General features: G+C 46.1%; 1 protein-coding gene across 16 annotated transcripts in view; it reads right to left on the minus strand.

The window, feature by feature from the left end:
• The window catches only part of RIN2 (Ras and Rab interactor 2), a 254,564-nt gene that overhangs the window by 54,979 nt on the left and 181,629 nt on the right, over nt 1-17,956 (minus strand). For 11 of the 16 annotated variants that reach the window (XM_015149571.3, XM_077951113.1, XM_015149572.3 and 8 more), the window contains one exon: nt 15,077-15,177. In XM_015149571.3, coding sequence (XP_015005057.1) covers nt 15,077-15,177 — 101 coding nt within the window. Of the gene's footprint in view, nt 1-1,515; nt 2,199-14,668; nt 14,838-15,076; nt 15,178-17,956 lie in introns of those variants that run through there. The other 5 variants (XM_077951116.1, XM_077951117.1, XM_077951115.1 and 2 more) reach the window with 2 other exon arrangements.

Consider the following 17,956-nt stretch of genomic DNA (forward strand, 5'->3'; position numbering starts at 1 on the left):
CACCCGCTCCCCCAAGCTCCGTCCCCAACCATACATCTGAAGTGTACCCTTTGACTTTGCAAATGAGAGACAATTAATAAGGCAAAAATACATAGAAATTTGATGCAAGGTCATTTCTGTGGCAAAAAGTACTGACAGAGTAAATAAAGTCAACAACTTTCTAGATATAAGAATACTAGTTTGGCTGTTAAATAGCAAAAAGAAAGTTCAAGGCAAAATGCCAAATTCTTACTCTGTCAATCAAGGATGGTGCATATCCATTAGGCTATAGGTGTCAGCAGGTGTGCTCTGCTCTGTATGGCTCTGCCCTCAGTGGTAGGACATGAGGATAAATGAGTTAAACAAAAAGCCCCCTAAACCTCCTCTGTGTGTGTAAAACCACACCTTCACTAAGCTGAGCAATTAGATATTTATTTATTTATTTTGAGACGGAGTCTGGCTCTGTCACCCAGGCTGGAGTGCAATGGTGCAATCTTGGCTCACTGCAACCTCTGCCTCCCAGGTTCAAGTGATTCTCCAGCCTCAGCCTCCTAAGTAGCTGGAATTACAGGCACACACCACCATGCCTGGCTAATTTTTGTATTTTTTTTAACAGAGACGAGGTTTCACCATGTTGGCCAGGCTGGTCTCGAACTCCTGATCTCAGGCGATCCACCAGTCTTAGCCTCCCAAAGTGCTGGGATTACAGGTGTGAGCCACAGCATCCAGCCTAGATTTTTTTTGCCACTACACTCCAGCCTGGGCAACAGAGTGAGACCTTGTCTCAATAAATAAATATATACTTAAAATTAAAATTAAAATCATTCAAGACAATCACTTTTGTCTGGGACATACTTCCAAGTTGCCTTGGAGAGTGCTCCCGAGAAACTGGAGTTTCTAAATGGACAATTTAATATCATCTATCATAAGATGTGCCAGATTTTTTTTAAGAACAAAAGTGATTTCCAACAAATATTTAAAATGTACTATGAATTTTCCACCAGCCTGGCCAACATGGCGAAACTCCGTCTTTACTAAAAGTACAAAAATTAGCCGGGTGTGGTGGCGCGCTCCTGTAGTCCCAGCTACTTGGGAGGCTGAGGCAGGAGAATGGCTTGAACCCGGGAGGTGGAGGTTGCAGTAAGCCGAGACCGCGCCACTGCACTCCAGCCTGGGCGACAGAAGGATACTGCGTCTACAAAAATATATATATAGAGATATATATTTTTTCCAGTCTACAGCGGACTGTTAGATTATAATTCAGCTAAAAAAGGATTGGTTTAGTTAATTAACAATATGTGAAAACCCCTCATAGAATGAATGGCAAGTCCCCTATGGAAATAAATAAGGCAGTTGAGGCTCCTAAATCAAATGATGCTTTCCTAGGGGAAGTTCCATAGTTCTCCAGCTCCCTTCCGTGTGTCTGTGCCAGCGGCTGTGTCTCAGCACAGTCACTAGCACATCTACCTCGGAGCTGGAACCATTTGTGGTCTACCCTTGTGTTTTATCAAGGTAACCTGTTTTGCTTCTACTTACATGAGTCATCTGGTGACACTGGGATGACTGGGTCAGCAGTTAGTTGGAGGAAGGATTATCACAGTTTCTCAAAAGCAGCTGGGCTTTCGGCTTTTATCTCAGTTCCCCAAGCCCTGGCCGTAGACACGACCTTCTTTCCCTTGTCAGGCTCCACAAGGTATGGAGAACTCTCCCCTTGGAAGGGCGACACCTGCTTGCTTTGCCGGCTTTCCCAGGCCAATCATGGTGGAATCTACAAGGACTGCCCCAGACCTGGGATTTGAAGGAGTGAGCGGCAGGCTCCTCCCATGTCTCTCCTTGCAAGTCTCACCTTTCTGGCCAGGCACTCCCTGAAAACAGTCATTACGAAAAATTCCCGGCTTTTCTGGAAGCCTGAGGGCTCATTCCCTGAAGGTTTCTGGGAATCTTCTAGACTTTTACGAAAACAAAGTTTTTCATTGTTTACATGGTAAGTGTTTATTAAGTGGTTACAGAATGAAGACAATGGGCTAATTATCATTAACAGGGTGACAAGTTCTTATCAATAAAACAAAAACAACAACAAAAGCAGAGCTCAGGTTCCATATTGCTTTTGCCTCTGACTAAATTATGGTTTAAGATTCATTACATCGTTTGTCTCCCAAACATAAAGAACTGTAGTGTTGCTACTAAGTGGAAAACCCAAAAACAAAATAAAGCTCTAATGGTGGAAAAGTATAGATTAATTTTGATATCTAAATTTTTAATTTTAAAAATTACTTTTTTAGAGATGGGGGTCTTGCTGAGTTTCCCAGGCTGGTCTCAAACTCCTGGCCTTAAGTGGTCCTCCTGTCTCAGCCTCAGCTTCCTGAGTAGCTGGGGCTACAGGCACAAGCCACCACGCCTAGCCCAATTTTGATAGTTTGTAATATCTCAATGTGGTTAGAAACTGACAATATTTCCGAAAAAGTGATGGATATAGCAAGGTAATCCATGGAGGCATGGTTTTAATTTTAATGACCCTTACTTATTTTAATGGTTATATGTATTCAGTGTGTTTCCCAATTATGGTAAAGATACTGAATTTGTTTTTTTGTTTTTTTTTTTTTGACAGTCTGTCACCCAGGCTAGAGTGCAGTAGTGTGATCTCGGCTCACTGCAACCTCCGCCTCCTGGGTTCGAGCAATTCTCCCGCCTCAGCCTCCTGAGTAGTTGGGACTTCAGCTAATTTTTGTATTTTTAGTAGAGACAGGGTTTTGCCACGTTGGCCAGGCTGGTCTCGAACTCCTGATGTCAGGTGATCCACACACCTCATCCTCCCAAAGTGCTGGGATTACAGGTGTGACCCACTGCACCAGGCTGAATTTGCTTTTTCCTTTTTTTTTTCTTTGAGATAGAATCTCGCTCTGTTGCCCAGGGCTGGAGTGCAGTGGTGACACAATCTCGGCTTACCGCAACCTCTGTCTCCCGGGTTCAGGCAGTTCTTTTGCCTCAACCTCCTGAGTAGCTGGGACTACAGGCATGCGCCACCATGCTGGACTAATATTTGCATTTTTAGTAGAGACGGGGTTTCGCCATGTTGGCCAGGCCGGTCTTGAACTCCTGGCCTCAATCGATCCTCCCGCCTTGGTCTCTCAAAGTGCTGGGATTCCAGGTGTGAGCCCCCGCACTGGCCTGGGGAGATCATCCTGTAGATGCATCTACATGCTGTTGCTCAGCTTCCTCCTTACTGAGTTCAAGCTACTAGGAATGTCTCCTGCCATATCTGGCTCCTACCTACTTACCTACCCGTCAAACTGAGTTCAAATCCTCATCCCTTATCTCTATCAGCTGCAAGTAATCTGTGACCCATCACATTCCTTCCTTACTGTCCCCACACCTCCAGGGAACCTACCCCATTCCACTCTGGTCAGACTTCTCTCCCTTACTAGCCTGGCCTCATCCCCAGGCCATATTCAGGCCTCGCCCTGGGCAGGCATTAATAAAAGGTCTGCTTTAGGCGTGACCAGGGGCCTGAGGAGGAGGTGATCGGCAGAGAGCAAGGTTTATGGAAGAGGAGGAGCTTAGTGGGCAGGAAGAAAGGTTCTTACGGGTACTGGGCAGTTTCTTTCTGAGGCCTCCTAACAAATACAATCCGCTGCTCAGCTCCAGCCTCAGGAGACAAAGGGTTCTTGTTTCTGTGCTTATCAGGAAATGGGCGGCAAAAATCACCACAGCTACCAAGAGCCCCCTGACCTTTGGCCATCTCTGGGGCAAGAAAAGGAGGCAGCTCCAATCCTTCCAGAAAAACAAATCCTTCCTTATTGCTCGTGAATTTATCCCATGGACACCCCTTCTAAGCTCAAGTCAACTAGCAAGGAGTGGGCTTTGAGTGGCTTTGGTTGTAAAAGTCAATGATGTTCTTGCAGTCTACATAGTGAAAAAAAAAAAAAGATAAGAAAGATAAAAAGAAAAGTCAATGATGAGCTTTAGTTTAGAATTACAATAATTCTACGCCCACCAATACCAGACGTTGGACACCAGTGCTCCATCCAAGATCTCCAAATACAGAATGCTTTATTCCAGCATGGAGAATGAGATTTAGAATTTCAACAAAAAGTGGCCTGCTGAGTGCAGGAGAAAGTAGAGGGTAGACAGTCCTGGCAGGAAAGTGCCCTTGGATGAAGGCAGGTGCAGTGCACAAGCTCTGAAGAAATCCCAGTGGGAACCCCACGCACACAGCTTCAGGGGCTTTCTCATTCAGTCATCAATTTATCTGGAATCAAAGCCATCCACCTCCTGCCCATGTGAGTGCACTGAAATCACGATGATATTTTTGGTAAGGCATGTCATAGTTTCAATGAAATCAGTCCTGATTCTAGTCTCCCTCAGTCTCCTAATCTTCAGCGGTTAGGTGGAAAGAGGACCCCAAGTCAGACTTGAATCAGAGCCTCAGCACTGCCCCTTCGTCACTGTGAGGCCTGCACCCATTACCACGCACCACTTAGTCTCAGTTTCCCTGTGTCTAAAAATGGATTCTTGTTGAAAAAAGGAATCTGTTAGCAAAACAAATAAACAGAACCTGAAAAGAACTTCTGATTCTAAGTGCCTGGAATGTCTTTGAAACTATGAGTAAAGGTTCAGTTCCACGGGAGTTTCCAGGATGACTTTTTATTGTCTCCTAATTTTTGGATAGTCACAAAAAGAAAGCGAGGCAATGTGTTTCCATTCTAGGACTGACAAATACTGTTGTATAAACACAACTCTGGAGCTTGTTTTGGCAGCATTTCATGTGACCTGGGAGAAAGTAAAACCCCAAAGCTTCTAGAGGCTGGCTTCCAGCAGGTCCTGGAAGCAGGAGAGTTCTCCATCTACCTTTAGTGTCCAGGCTCAACTTGGACTCTGGTGTCACCATCCTCAACTTTCAGATGGAAAAAGAAAAAAGAAAGCCACTTCTTTCGATATTTTTGTGTTAAAATGTCCATGTATATCACGCTTCTCCAGGAGGCTCCCTTCAGCTGCATGCCAGACTAAAACCTTTTTCCAGGCTGTTGCCTTAACCAGCTGCAAAGGCAAGAACGGTACACCCTGGGATGTGGCACTGCCAGAGGACCCAGGCTTCTAGTTACAAGAGGCCAATGCAGGGGTCATCTTATGACTCAAGGACGAGACAGAAGTCAGAGTCTTGTGCCCACCATGGTCCTGCTCTTGGGACAGTAGATCCTTGACCATGTATCAGAGGGAAAACAAATATACATCCCAAATGCCACGCCGCGGCCAAGATGCCTGGATAGGTGGGAGATGAAGCCAGGACTTAGTGGGGCTGGGAGAAGAGAGGTAGTGGGTCTGGAATCAACAACTTCTGGAAAAATATTAGAACCAGAGGCCCCTTATGTAGAGACACAGAAAATAATGGCTCATATCGAAGATATCTATCGACTAAAAATCTCTGACACAGGACCAATTCCAATTTGTGTTAAACACATACACACACACAGAGCAAACAAAAAATACCCAGAGAAACTTCAAATTCAAAAATACCTAGAAGTTGATGTCTAATGATTTCTTAACACCTTCAGACATAAAAATAGTTCTTTGGAATTTTGAAGTTCAGAACTTGAGCCTAGTTATAGGTAAAAAAAAAAAAAAAAAAGGCCGGGCACAGTGGTTCACGCCTGTAATCCCAGCACTTTGGGAGGCCGAGACGGGCGGATCACAAGGTCAGGAGATCAAGACCATCCTGGCTAACACGGTGAAACCCTGTCTCTACTAAAAATACAAAAAATTAGCCAGGCGTGGTGGTGGGTGCCTGTAGTCCCAGTTACACAGGAAGCTGAGGCAGGAGAATGGCATGAATCTGGGAGATGGAGCTTGGAGTGAGTGGAGATTGCACCACTGCACTCCAGCCTGGGCGACAGAGCGAGACTCCGTCTCAATAGAAAAAAAAAAAAAAGAAAAGAATTTTGAAATGGAATTAAACATGTCTCTGTAATATTCTATTAGTCTGGAGAAGCAGGGAAACCCCAATCCATTCTGGACACAGCAAGACCCTGGCCTGGCTAACACAGTTGACAGCATGGAAATGGCCGGGTGAGCAGAAGAAACTTGTTACCCGCCACCCCACGTGGGAAGACTAGTGGCAGAAAGTCCTGGGGAAATGGATTGTCTTAGAAGGACCACTGCATATTTAGCCAAGTTTTAAGGGCTATCAGTGGCCATCCAGTTTATCTCCTTATTTGAGATCAAAATGCTAGAAATTGATAAAACTGGTCCTGGGTCCAGTTTTCCAACTTATGCAGTTTCCCTAGAGCAAGCAAGTTCATACTTAATTCCTCAAGGCCTTTTTTTGGTCCCATTAAACTCTAAAAGGAAAAAGAATCACTAGCATATTTGGGGTTACGGATTTTATTTCTCCATGGAGAAGGGCTGCTGCTTTTTGAGGGTGGAGGCCCAACTTCCTCAAAAAAGATTTGTAAGAGCGTGTCACGGGAGGACTATTCTGAAAAACTTTTAGGGCCTTTGGTAGTTTTTAAATTCTATCAACAGAGGCCCAGCAGAAGAGGACACAGAAATGGGAACAAAAGTGCATGTCTGCCTCTGGGGAGACACTGCCATTTTCAGGAGGTAAGAAAAAGTGGTGGCTATTTTGCCCAAAACTTCCTCTCGTTGACTCTCCAGCTGGAGATGAAAAGGCCAGATATGGAGTGAATGCTGGCAGAAGCTTTTATTCATTCCTGTAAAAATAAGAAAGAGGAACAAAGAACCTGTTGTCCTGGTTGCCCTTGGAGCTGAAAACAGGCAAAAGAAGGAGCCAGGCGGGCTCCAGTCTTGGTCCCGATGCCCTTTGAGCCCGGGGCATGCACCCTGCTTCACGGAAAGGCAAGCGTTCCATGGATTGGCAGTTTCTAGTATTTAATTGCTTTGGGTTACACTGGTGTTATTTCCTAGCAGATGAATTCTAACTAAGCAGATATTTTATGGCAGAACCAACTGCCAATATAGCAGCAATGCAAAGCCTACAGAGCACAGAACAGCTCCAATATGCTGCTGGTGACATTGTGTGGCCAAGGTTTACTATAAAAAGATAAGCCAGCCACTACATTGGAAGGTGCTACCCATCAACAAAAACAGAATCAATTTCTAGGAAACTGCATTTCTAGGATGATCAAAAACACCCTTGTAACTCAGTGAAAAATCGTACATGATCTACCATTTAAATGGGTTGTGATGCAAAAACATCAGAAGGATACACATCAAAGCAAAGAATTAAATCAGCCAACCCAACAAACAAACAATCAAAAATGGTTCTATCTTGGAGTGGGGGTGGGGTCGGGGTCAGGGTGCTGTTTATTTTGATTTTCTGCGTTGTGCTTTTTCCACCACGTACGTGTTTTACTTTTGGCCATCAAAAAAGAAATCTTAAACGTCCCTTTTAAAAACCTTCCTAAAGATAACAGATATCACCAGTCAAGATAGACTGAACAGCTCTTTAGGGCATTTTTGATCTTATACTTCTCACTCATTCATTAATGAAATTGATGTACCTCTAACTTAGAGGTACCTGCTTCCCACCTGAAGTTCTCGGGACATCTGCTGTCCTCCTGTATTCATCTGACATATTCTATTATGTCCCATTTCATTACATGAGATTCACTTGTTTATAATTTTTTCCCTCCTTAGGTTGTGTAAATCTTCAGGCTCCACTGTCTTGGTATTTTGATAAATAGGATCCACTGAATAAATATTTTCTTTTTTTTTTTTTTTTTTTTTTTGAGACGGAGTCTGGCTCTGTCGTCCAGGCTGGAGTGCAGTAGCCAGATCTCAGCTCACTGCAAGCTCCGCCTCCCGGATTTGCGCCATTCTCCTGCCTCAGCCTCCCGAGTAGCTGGAACTACAGGTGCCTGCCACCTCACCCGGCTAGTTTTTTGTATTTTTTAGTAGAGATGGGGTTTCACCGTGTTAGCCAGGATGGTCTCGATCTCCTGACCTTGTGATCCGCCAGTCTCGGCCTCCAAAAGTGCTGGGATTACAGGCTTCAGCCACCGCGCCCGGCCATTTTTTTTTTTTTTTTTGAGACAGAATCTCACTTTGTCACCCAGGCTGAAGTGCAGTGGCTTGATCTCGGCTCACTGCAACCTCCGTCTTCCAGGTTCAAGCAATTCTTCTGCCTCATTCTGAGTAGCTGGGATTACAGGCACAAGCCACCACGCCCGGCTAATTTTTGTATTTTTTTTTTTTTTTTTTTTTGAGACGGAGTCTCGCTCTGTCGCCCAGGCTGGAGTGCAGTGGCGCGATCTCGGCTCACTGCAAGCTCCGCCTCCCGGGTTCACGCCATTCTCCTGCCTCAGCCTCCCGAGTAGCTGGGACTACAGGCGCCCACAACCGCGCCCGGCTAATTTTTTGTATTTTTAGTAGAGACGGGGTTTCACCATGTTGGCCAAGCTGGTCTTGAACTCCTGACCTCGTGATCCACCCACCTCAGCTTCCCAAAGTGCTGGGATTACAGGTGTGAGCCACCACACCCAGCTAAAATATTTTCTTTAATTTGAGTTTAGTGGTTGCTACATTGGTAAGAGTGTAGCAAAGAGCTGGTCAACCCTCATAGAATTCATTGAAATCATGTTCGGGACACTCCTGATTGAGCTGAAATATGGAAATATTCTAGGGGATTGGGGGTAAATTGATAAAAGTAATCATAGTAGTGAATCCTCGGTGACATAACCAGAAAATGTCTCACCATATACCTGTTGCTGCTACACGGCCTGCCCTGCAGCAGTAACAGGTTTGTCAGTAAAGCCATCGACGTGTGATGTGTTTACTCTGTGGACATTCATCTAGCTGGATGCTTATTTGTGAATTTTGCTGAGTCATGTTTTACTTCAGTGGAAAATTATTTAAAAAGCAGCACTAAGTGAAGGTAGGCCTGGTTCAAAAAGCCACAGAGTCGCTAATGTGGTCACAACTGTCCCCCTTGAGACTTAAGGAAGTGGAGCTCTGGGCATCTTTTCCCCAGGCTGAGGCCGCCATTCTTCCCTTCTCATCTTCAGTTCTCACCTCTGGGCAAGTGAAGAAGTGAACGATTGTCCAAAGGAGGAGCCATCTGGGTTTCCTGTGGTTATAATGTCAATGTTGTCACATAGCCACTGAGAAGCTCAGAGCTTCCCAGAAGAGGCCAAAGGTGATGACCAGCTGCTACATTGTAGCATTGAGAAGAGCTGGCCAAGGAATTTTTGAATTCCATGTATCATGTCTGGTTCTGTGGTGGGGCAGGTAGAGTATAGACATGGGACCGCAGGCATCCCACAGCAATCCACTTGGGCTAGAGGACACCAGCGAGGTGGCAGCAGGAGTGATGGCTACAGGAGAGTGGAGGAAGGGACGAGCCACAGCCCTCACTGACCTGCTCTAGCCAGGATCCCAGGGATCCTGAACAGGCAGCCTGGGCCCAGACAATAGCTTGGGAGGTTGTTCTGCGGATCCCTCTGTTCTGCCTGAGGACAAAGTGATCTTTAGAGACTTGTGTCAGCCTAGAGGGGATGGGTTCAAGTGATGATGAGAGTGGAACCTACCTCAGGCCTGGTGGGCCTACCCAAAAGAGGCCTGCTTCCCCCAAATGAAAATGGACTGTGAAATCATGCGGGAGGGAGAGGGGAGTGAAACGCCTTTATGTTCCCGTACTCGCCTGTCTTTGGAGGGATGCAGTGCGAAGAGAGGAAGCAGGAAACTGCATTGGGAGAGAGCAGAGGACCAGGAGCAAGAAGCCCTCAGTCTCGCCCCTGGCTTACGGGCTTCTATTTGGTAGATTAGCAGAGGCATGGAGGGAGATTTAATCAGCTCCTACTCTATTGGCCAAAGATTAAAATAGCTCATGGTAGAACTGGTGGAGGAGGCACGACTGGAGACTGGGGGAAGGACCTCTGCCCTATTTCTTTGCTAGGGAGGAAGCCTTGGGCCTGTCACACATTTTCAACTTTTTATTTTTTTATGCACCGGTTGGTGGCCCTCTGCAAGAGGTCTCTGATGCATAAATACTTCAAAATCGCTAAGAGGCTTGGCACCCTTCCTTTATCCATTCAACAAATACTTAGTGAGTGCATTCTCTATGCCAGATACTGTCCCTGGCACTGCAATCCCAAGGTGAAGGACAGACCCAGCCCCTGCTCTCACAGAGCTTACCTTCTAGAGATGGGAGGCAGAAAATGCACAGATGGACCAGGTGTGGTGGCACACGCTTGTGATCCTAACTCTTTGGGAGGTCGAGGCGGGCAGATTGCCTGAGCTCAGGAGTTAAAGAGCAGCCTGGGCAACATGGTGGAATGTCTCCACTAAAATACAAAAAATTAGCCGGGTGTGGTGGCGTGTGCCTGTAGTCCCAGCTACTCAGGAGGCTGGAGGCACAAGAATTACTTGAACCCATGAGGCAGAGGCTGCAGTGAGCCAATATCATGCCACTATTGCACTCCAGCCTGGGTGATAGAGTGAGAGTCTGTTTCCAAGAAAAAAAAGAAAAAAAATGGACAGGAAGCAACTGAGTATACGTCCTGTCTGTACAAGTTCTATGAAGAAACATAAAGCCAGGTAAGGGGGTAGAAGAAAAGGAGGGCTCAAGGGTGAAGGCTTCCTGGGGAAGGATGTGCCAGGCAGAAGGAACAGCAAGTACGAAGGCCAGGAGGCAGGAGCCACATTGGCAAGGAGGTCAGTGGGACTGGAGCTGAGTGATGCGGAGAAGAGATGGCGGAGGAGGGCGTGCTTGGGTGTCACATCTTGTAGGGTCTTGAAGGCTATGGTAGTAATTTTGGTTTTAGATGCAAAATTATCAAAAGGCTTTGAACAAAGGAGAGCTGTGTCTTGGACTTACGTGAACTAAAAGGTTCACTATGCTGCTTGGCTAATAGCCTGGAGAAAGTGGAACTGGTGGAAGCAGAGGCACCAGGCAGGGGCCACTGCAGTGGTGCTGGTAAGAAGTGGTTCCATCCTGTATCTATTTAAAGGTAGAGGCTAGGCACGGCAGCTCACGCCTATAATCCCAGCACTTTGGGAGGCTGAGGTGGGTGGATCACTTGAGGCCAGGAGTTTGAGATCAGACTGGCCAACATGGTGGAACCCCAGCTCTACTAAAATTACAAAAATTAGCCAGGCATTTCTGGCACACACCTGTAATCCCAGCTATGTTGGAAGGCTGAGGCACAAGAATTGCTTGAACCTGGGAGGCAGAGGTTGCAGGAGGCTGAGATCATGTCACCACTGCATTCCAGCTCTGGGCAACAGAGCAAGATTTGTCTCAAAGAAAAATAAAATGTAGAGCTGCCTGGATTTGGGGATGGATGGGAGGAGGGCGGTTATGAGAGGAATAGAGGCATCATGGATGACTGCAAGGCCCAAGACGTTGGAGGCATGGTGATTGGGACGGGGAAGACCCAGGAAGGAACGCACCTGTGAAGGAACCCTGCCTGAGTGGGCAGTTGGTTACCAACCTCTGGACTCAAAGACAGGATCAGCCAAGGGAGTATAAGTTGGGAATAAGCAATGTATACATGGTATCAGAGCCACAAGACCGGGTGGGATAAGCTAGGAAATTACTCCACATACCTCTTTTTAAAACTACATATAGTGTGTCTATTACACGTGTCAGGAACCATGCTGAGTCCCTGACAGCTATTAACTCACTTAATCGTCCCAACAACCCTGTGAGGTAACTCTGTTATTATTCCCATTTTAATGGTAAGAATACTGAGGCACAGATATTTTTTAAAGTACCTTGTACAAAGTTAGTGGGAGAGAGGAGAGGTGTGAAGAGTGAAAAGGAGTGGCTCGGCCGGGCGCAGTGGCTCACACCTGTAATCTCAGCACTTTGGGAGGATGAGGTGGGAGGATCCCTTAAGCTTAGGGGTCTGAGACCCACCTGGGCAACACAGAGAGACCCCAATCTCTATCAAAAATAAAAAAAAAAAATTAGCTGGGTGTGGTGGCGGGCACCTGTGGTCCCAACGACGTGGGAGGCTGAGACAGGAAGATCGCTTGAGCCCAGGAGGTCAAGGCTGCTTTGAGCCAGGATTGTGCCACTGAACTCCAGCCTGGGTGACAGAGTGAGACTCCATCTCAAAACAAACAAACAAAAAATAGAAAAGGAGAGGCTCAAAGTGTGATCTCCAGGTTCTCCAGGGCTGGAGTTTAGGGAGAAAAAGAAGAACCAGTCAGGGCACTGGGGGCAGCAGCAGGACAGCTAAGAGGATCCCAGGGAGGTGTGGGGTCCCAGAAGTCAAGCCAAGCAAGCGTCCCAAAAAGGAGGGCAGATGGACCATGGCAGACGACGCTGATAGGAGACAGGCTGGGAGGTGGGCACTGGCCACCGGGCCAAAACTGACATCTTCACTTTCCCTAGCCTCATTCTGAATGAACTTCCTTCCATTTTGATTGTAGGCAACAAACCACAGTAGTATTATCAAGACCTGTGACTTTATCACCAACAGAAACCACAGAGGTTTCACTGTCGTCACAGCTGTTACAGAGATTGTGTCATTTATGCCTATCTGTCACGTGTAAAAAAGAAGCGCCTATGCCATGAAAGCACACGCTGAAACACACACTGAAATCTTCTGATCACTGGACTTCACCATAATTGTTTTTCCCATGACATCCTGTAGACTTTATTCTATGCATTTAAAAGATTATTCAGAGAAGGAGTCCATGGCGCAAGAAAAAGTTAAAGATCAAGGTCATCCCGATGTTAACCACGAAAGAGCAACCAAACACTAATACAGCTAGAGGAATAGTGATTCCTAACCTAGGGGACTAGCTTGGTGCTTAATCTGGTATTCCATCAACTAAGGAACCATAGACATTTCGTGGTGGCTGTGGTGGGATAGGCGACTCCCTGTCCCAGCTCACACTCACAGAGTACGAAGCGCAGAGGAAGCTGACTGCCGTGCATTTCCTGCAGCCATCAGATGTGCAGAGCCAGGGGCTGGGGGTGCCCACTACTTCCTTCTGCAGGGGTTTTGCTGAAAGCAACTCTGCTACCTACTGGTCTGCTTTCCTCTTCCCTCCTCTCCCCTTTGGCTGCTGCTCTGTGCCAGGCTGAATTGTGGCCACAGCTATACTTTTCCTTGATCTTGGAAATAACGGAACTGGCCCTCCTGACAGCTCCATTGGATAAAATGAAGAAATTAAAAGCAAAACCACTACTTCTTAAAAATCAGCAAGAGACTCTAGCACAGAAGTCAAAACTATGTAGCTTTTCCCCCACAGCACACAGTTTCCACATCAGTCAAATGCAGACCCAAAGAGCTTTCCCTCCTAGGAGTGTTAGGAAGATGCCATAAGTTAGTCGCTATAAGCAACTTAGAACAGTAGTTTAACATGAACAGTGTTGCCACATGGCCAACATGACCTATGTTGTTAAATAAAGACAACTCATCTTGCTTTTTCCTCTTTCATTTCCGTTAAAAAAAAAAAAAAGCCAAGTAAAATGCCTCTGCAAATTTATCAATTCATGAATTAAGCAACATAGCATTCAAAGTGACATTCATCTGGGAAAAAAGGCTATTGTGGACTGCTTACAGTTATTCTTACATCTGAAAAGGAAAAGATGGAAGGAAATGTGAAAGATTAAGCAACCACCCGGCTCTCACTCTAATACCCACCGGAGTCAGAAAACAAGATCTCGATGGCCCCTCACATGTTCAGAACGGCCTTCTTACACCCCCAAAATCCCCCGTGCTGATATGCAGGGGAAGGGTTTCTGCCGCTCTGTGTCCGGGTGTCTGTCATCTGTGGAGCTTGGGGTTGATCTCACAGAGCCACCTTTCCTGGCTATGAGAGAAATCAGTGCTACCAAAGCTCTCTTTTCTGTTGTTATCAGCCTAGACTCCCAATTAAAATTTAGCTCAACAAGGCACAGGATAAAGAGAAATTCCCTGGCTAAAGTTCCACGATGTTTGAAACTACACTGGAGGTGAGGCAGAGTCACTACCTGAAAATCATTATGCATTTGTCTAGTTTACGGGGAAAAAATAAGACTTTCACATTGAGGCCAAGAACAATCATAGAATGCTGGGTGTGCTGAAAGGAGCAAGGGGACCATCTGGTTCACCCCCATCATTTTGTAGGGAAGGAAAGGAAAGGGAAGGCACAGAGAATTAAGGGAGAGTGCTGTTCCCCCAGAGACATCGGGTGTCAAAGTACCACCTGCCAGCTGCGAAGTGCTGGAAGGGATGGTGCTCTCTCCCCTCAGCGTATGGCGGGGAACTAGTCGGGCTGGTTTGAAACTTGCCTGGACAACCAGAACCATCTGGCTGGCCTGCCTGTTGCATGACTCGCAAGCAAAACCCACTCCATAAATCAGCCTCACACTGCTCCAGGCAGGCTCAGCCCCACTTTCTGGGAGAAAGGGGAAGCTGTTAATGAATCTGGCCTCTAAGGCACGAAGTGTCTGTGTCTTTTTACAGCCATTATATTGTTATCTTGTTAGCATCAAAGTTGGAAGAGGTCACCTTCAACTCCCCACCACCGCCCGACTTTTGCACCCCTTTTCTCCGGGTACAGACTAATCCCTTGCCTCCTATTCAGACAGCGTGCAGTACTTGCACAGGTATTGGCTTCAACAGCACAGCACGCCGTCTTCCCTTTGTATCTAATTTACAACCACATCCAGTTTCCAATCGCTAAATGGCTTTTCAGGTTAATGGTTTTGGAGACTGCTGGGGTTTTTTCTGACCTGAGAATGCAAAATGAGTCCATCCTCTTTAGCTGCTCCCCTGTAAGCCTTCTGGAGACTCACACGGCTACACTGAATTCTACTTTGCACACGCTGGATCTCGCTGCGTTACTGTTTCCATCATTGGGAGTAGGTGGATATGGCACAGACAATTTTAGGTTTCCGGGTTCTGGTGCCAGGAGGAATCGAGAGAGTGTAAAGTTCAAGTGCCTTCAAAGTGATTAAAAGAAGCAAGCAGACAACTAGTTCCTAGGCCACTCCCACCTCCTACAGAGGATTTCATCTAGAGCTGCCACCACACTCCCAGTTCCCGGACTTCTGAGGAGTGACTGCAAGTCAGCCCTTGGCAGTGCCAGGGTTCACTCGATCTCTTTCTCGCACCCATCACCTAACCGTGTATCTGGTCACCTGTGGGTTTCAGCGGGTTCCAGGCCATTTTCCAGGCTGACATCTGTCTGCACCATCTCCTGTTTCAGTTCTCCGATCTCCGAGGCAATTGTGTCAATGAGCTATTCAAAGACAAAAATAGTATGACGTCAGGAAGTGGAGAGGCGTGGCATGCCCACAGCGCCCGGGGAGCTCAGGCTCTTCAGTAGGAACAGAGATGACCATCTTTTTCTATTTCTTTTTTTTTTTTTTTAATCTTGGCTCTGTGAATTTCCTCTGGCCAGAGGAAAAAATAAAGGGGGAGGAGGCAGCTTCTCCTTAGAAAGGGGAAGAACTTAGGTTTCGGTATTGTAATAAGGAAAAGAATATGATATCCAGTTTGTTAGGTTTCAGTATTGTAATAAGGAAGACAATATAACACCCAGTTAGCTTTCTCAACATGAATATAGACAGAATAAATACATCCTGGCAAAATTGGGCCTCAATATCCATTTGGCAAGGGAAACAATCCAAAGGAACCCCCTTTGAAGGACTGAAATTCATACAATCATTATTTTGGTTATAGAAGTGAGCTTCTTGAAAAGACATATCCAGCATACACACTGATTTCTGAAGACATCAAAATGATTTCTTGTTCTATTTTTGCACTGCTGTGGAGAGAAGATTGTTGGGGAAAGGGAGGAGAAAGGACTCAGTGAGGCTGGGGTGGGTGAGTAGGGAGGAGGGGAAGTGGGCCCCAGGGCCATCTAGGGGAAAAGGTGGCCCCATCTCAGATCCCCACCTATCCGTGCACCTGCATCTGATCCTTCAGACTGGTCTAAATTCTTTCACTCTCCTATTCACTCATTCAACAGAGTCTTTCCCGGCGCGTACTAGGCACTGTAAGTGTAGAGTAGCTGTTCTCAAGGGTGCCACTCTGCTCACTATTTTTTGAAAACATAGTAATTTTTCATACAAATGTTATTTACATCTACAAAAACATAGTAATTTTTCATACAAATGTTATTTACATTAACATGTAATAGGTCCATTATTGTTTTAAAATAAGCATTTTAAAATTTCTTCATTTAAATTTCTAATATAGCAACTATTTATAGATATGATTCACACACACGTAAGTTCTTTGGGGTCCTCAATAATTTTTAAGAGCATTGGCCGGGCATAGTGGCTCATGCCTGGAATCCCAGCACTTTGGGAGGCCGAGGCAGGCGGATCACTTGAGGTCAGGAGGTCAAGACCAGCCTGGCCAACATGGCAAAACCCCATCTGTACATAAATACAAAAAAAATTAGCCGGGCGTGGTGGTAGGCGCCTGTAAGTCCCAGCTACTCCAGAGGCTGAGGCAGGAGAATCACTTGAACCTAGGAGGTGGAGGCTGCAGTGAGCCGAGATCATGCCACCACACTCCAGCCTGGGTGACAGAGTGAGGCTCCATCTCAAAAAAATAACAACAATAATAATAATTTTTAAGAGCATCAAGGGGTCCCGAGGCTAAGAAGTTTGAGAACCACTGCTCTCACTAAAGAGAAATGTTGTCTTGTCTCAAGTAGCTTTTATCTCACCCAGACTCTGGGAGGGAAACTTCATTTGTGCTTAAAGCTTGTTCTAAAATGTGACCTCATCTATTCACTCATTATTTCGACTTTTATAGGCTTTTGCTTCATGCCAGGCACTACAAATGGGCAGTGGAGCTGAGAAGATCTCAGTTCTGGAGATGAGATTCTGGTGGGGCAGAAAGACATCAGAACCAAGCACTGAGCAGTTCCAGAATGAAGACAGATGAAGGTAATGCTGTGGGAGCAACGAAGGGGCCACATGGACCAGGGCGGGTGGGTCAGGCCAAGTCTTTTTTAAGTGATAGAGCCTTGAATGACAAGAATGCCATAAAAAGATCAAAGGAAGAGCCCTCCACATGGAGAGAAAGTTCTGGAGCTGAGGAAGGTGTGCAGGAGGAGAAGCAGGCAGGGATCAGATCTTGCCAACTTCTAGATCATAGCATTCATCACTTTGAGTCTTCTGTGGTAAGAACCACTGGAAGGTCTTAAGTAGGGGAATGGCATTTTACAAGTGTTTTATGGTCTAAACCGATCACCTTGGCACTGAGGTGGTTGGAAAGGGTGAGATGAGAAACAGGAAGACCAGCTAGGAGCAACTACAGTGGTCTAGGCAAGAGATGATGTAGCTTGGACCAAGGTGGTAGCAGTGGAACTAGAAAGAAGGGGGGAATTTAGGAACTATTTGACATAGAAATTGATATAATTTGATGGATTGAATGTGGGGGTGGTGGAAAGAGAAGAATCAAGGATGGTTCCCAAGTGTTTGGTTTGAGCAATTAATAAACGGCATTGCCCTTGACTGAGATGGGAGCAATGGGGAGGAATTAGACCTGAGAAGGAAACCACGTTGAACTTTGGGCAGGTTAAATTTTATTTCAGTTGCTTATCAGCCATCAAATAAATCTGTAAAGTAGCTTCTGACACTCTGCAAGGAGATTTTTCTACATTTGGAAGTCACTGGCAGGTGTGGTTGGCATTCTAAAGCACTGTGGCAGGGACAGATTATCTAAGGAGAGAGGTCAGTGGAGAAGGGGGCCCAGCAGATAGCTATGGATACTCCCAGGACTTAGAGGGTCAGAAGAAGGGAAGCCAGCCAAGCCCTTCATGCTTGATCCATCCCCTCGGTGCCTGTGACTGCAGTAAGGACCAGAAGGGGAGCTTCCAGAAGCACTGGGGCCTTGAGAGAGAAAATGATTAGGAGATTCTATTTTATACACATCTCTGCGGCAAAGTTTCTTTTAAAAGTCTGACAATGCCAAATATTCTAGGATGTGGGAAAACAGGATCCCCTTTGTCTTTCTCTGTTTCCTGTTGCTATAACAGAATACTACAGACTGGCTAATTT

Source organism: Macaca mulatta, chromosome 10, assembly GCF_049350105.2.
Source record: "Macaca mulatta isolate MMU2019108-1 chromosome 10, T2T-MMU8v2.0, whole genome shotgun sequence".
Taxonomy (NCBI): domain Eukaryota; kingdom Metazoa; phylum Chordata; class Mammalia; order Primates; family Cercopithecidae; genus Macaca; species Macaca mulatta.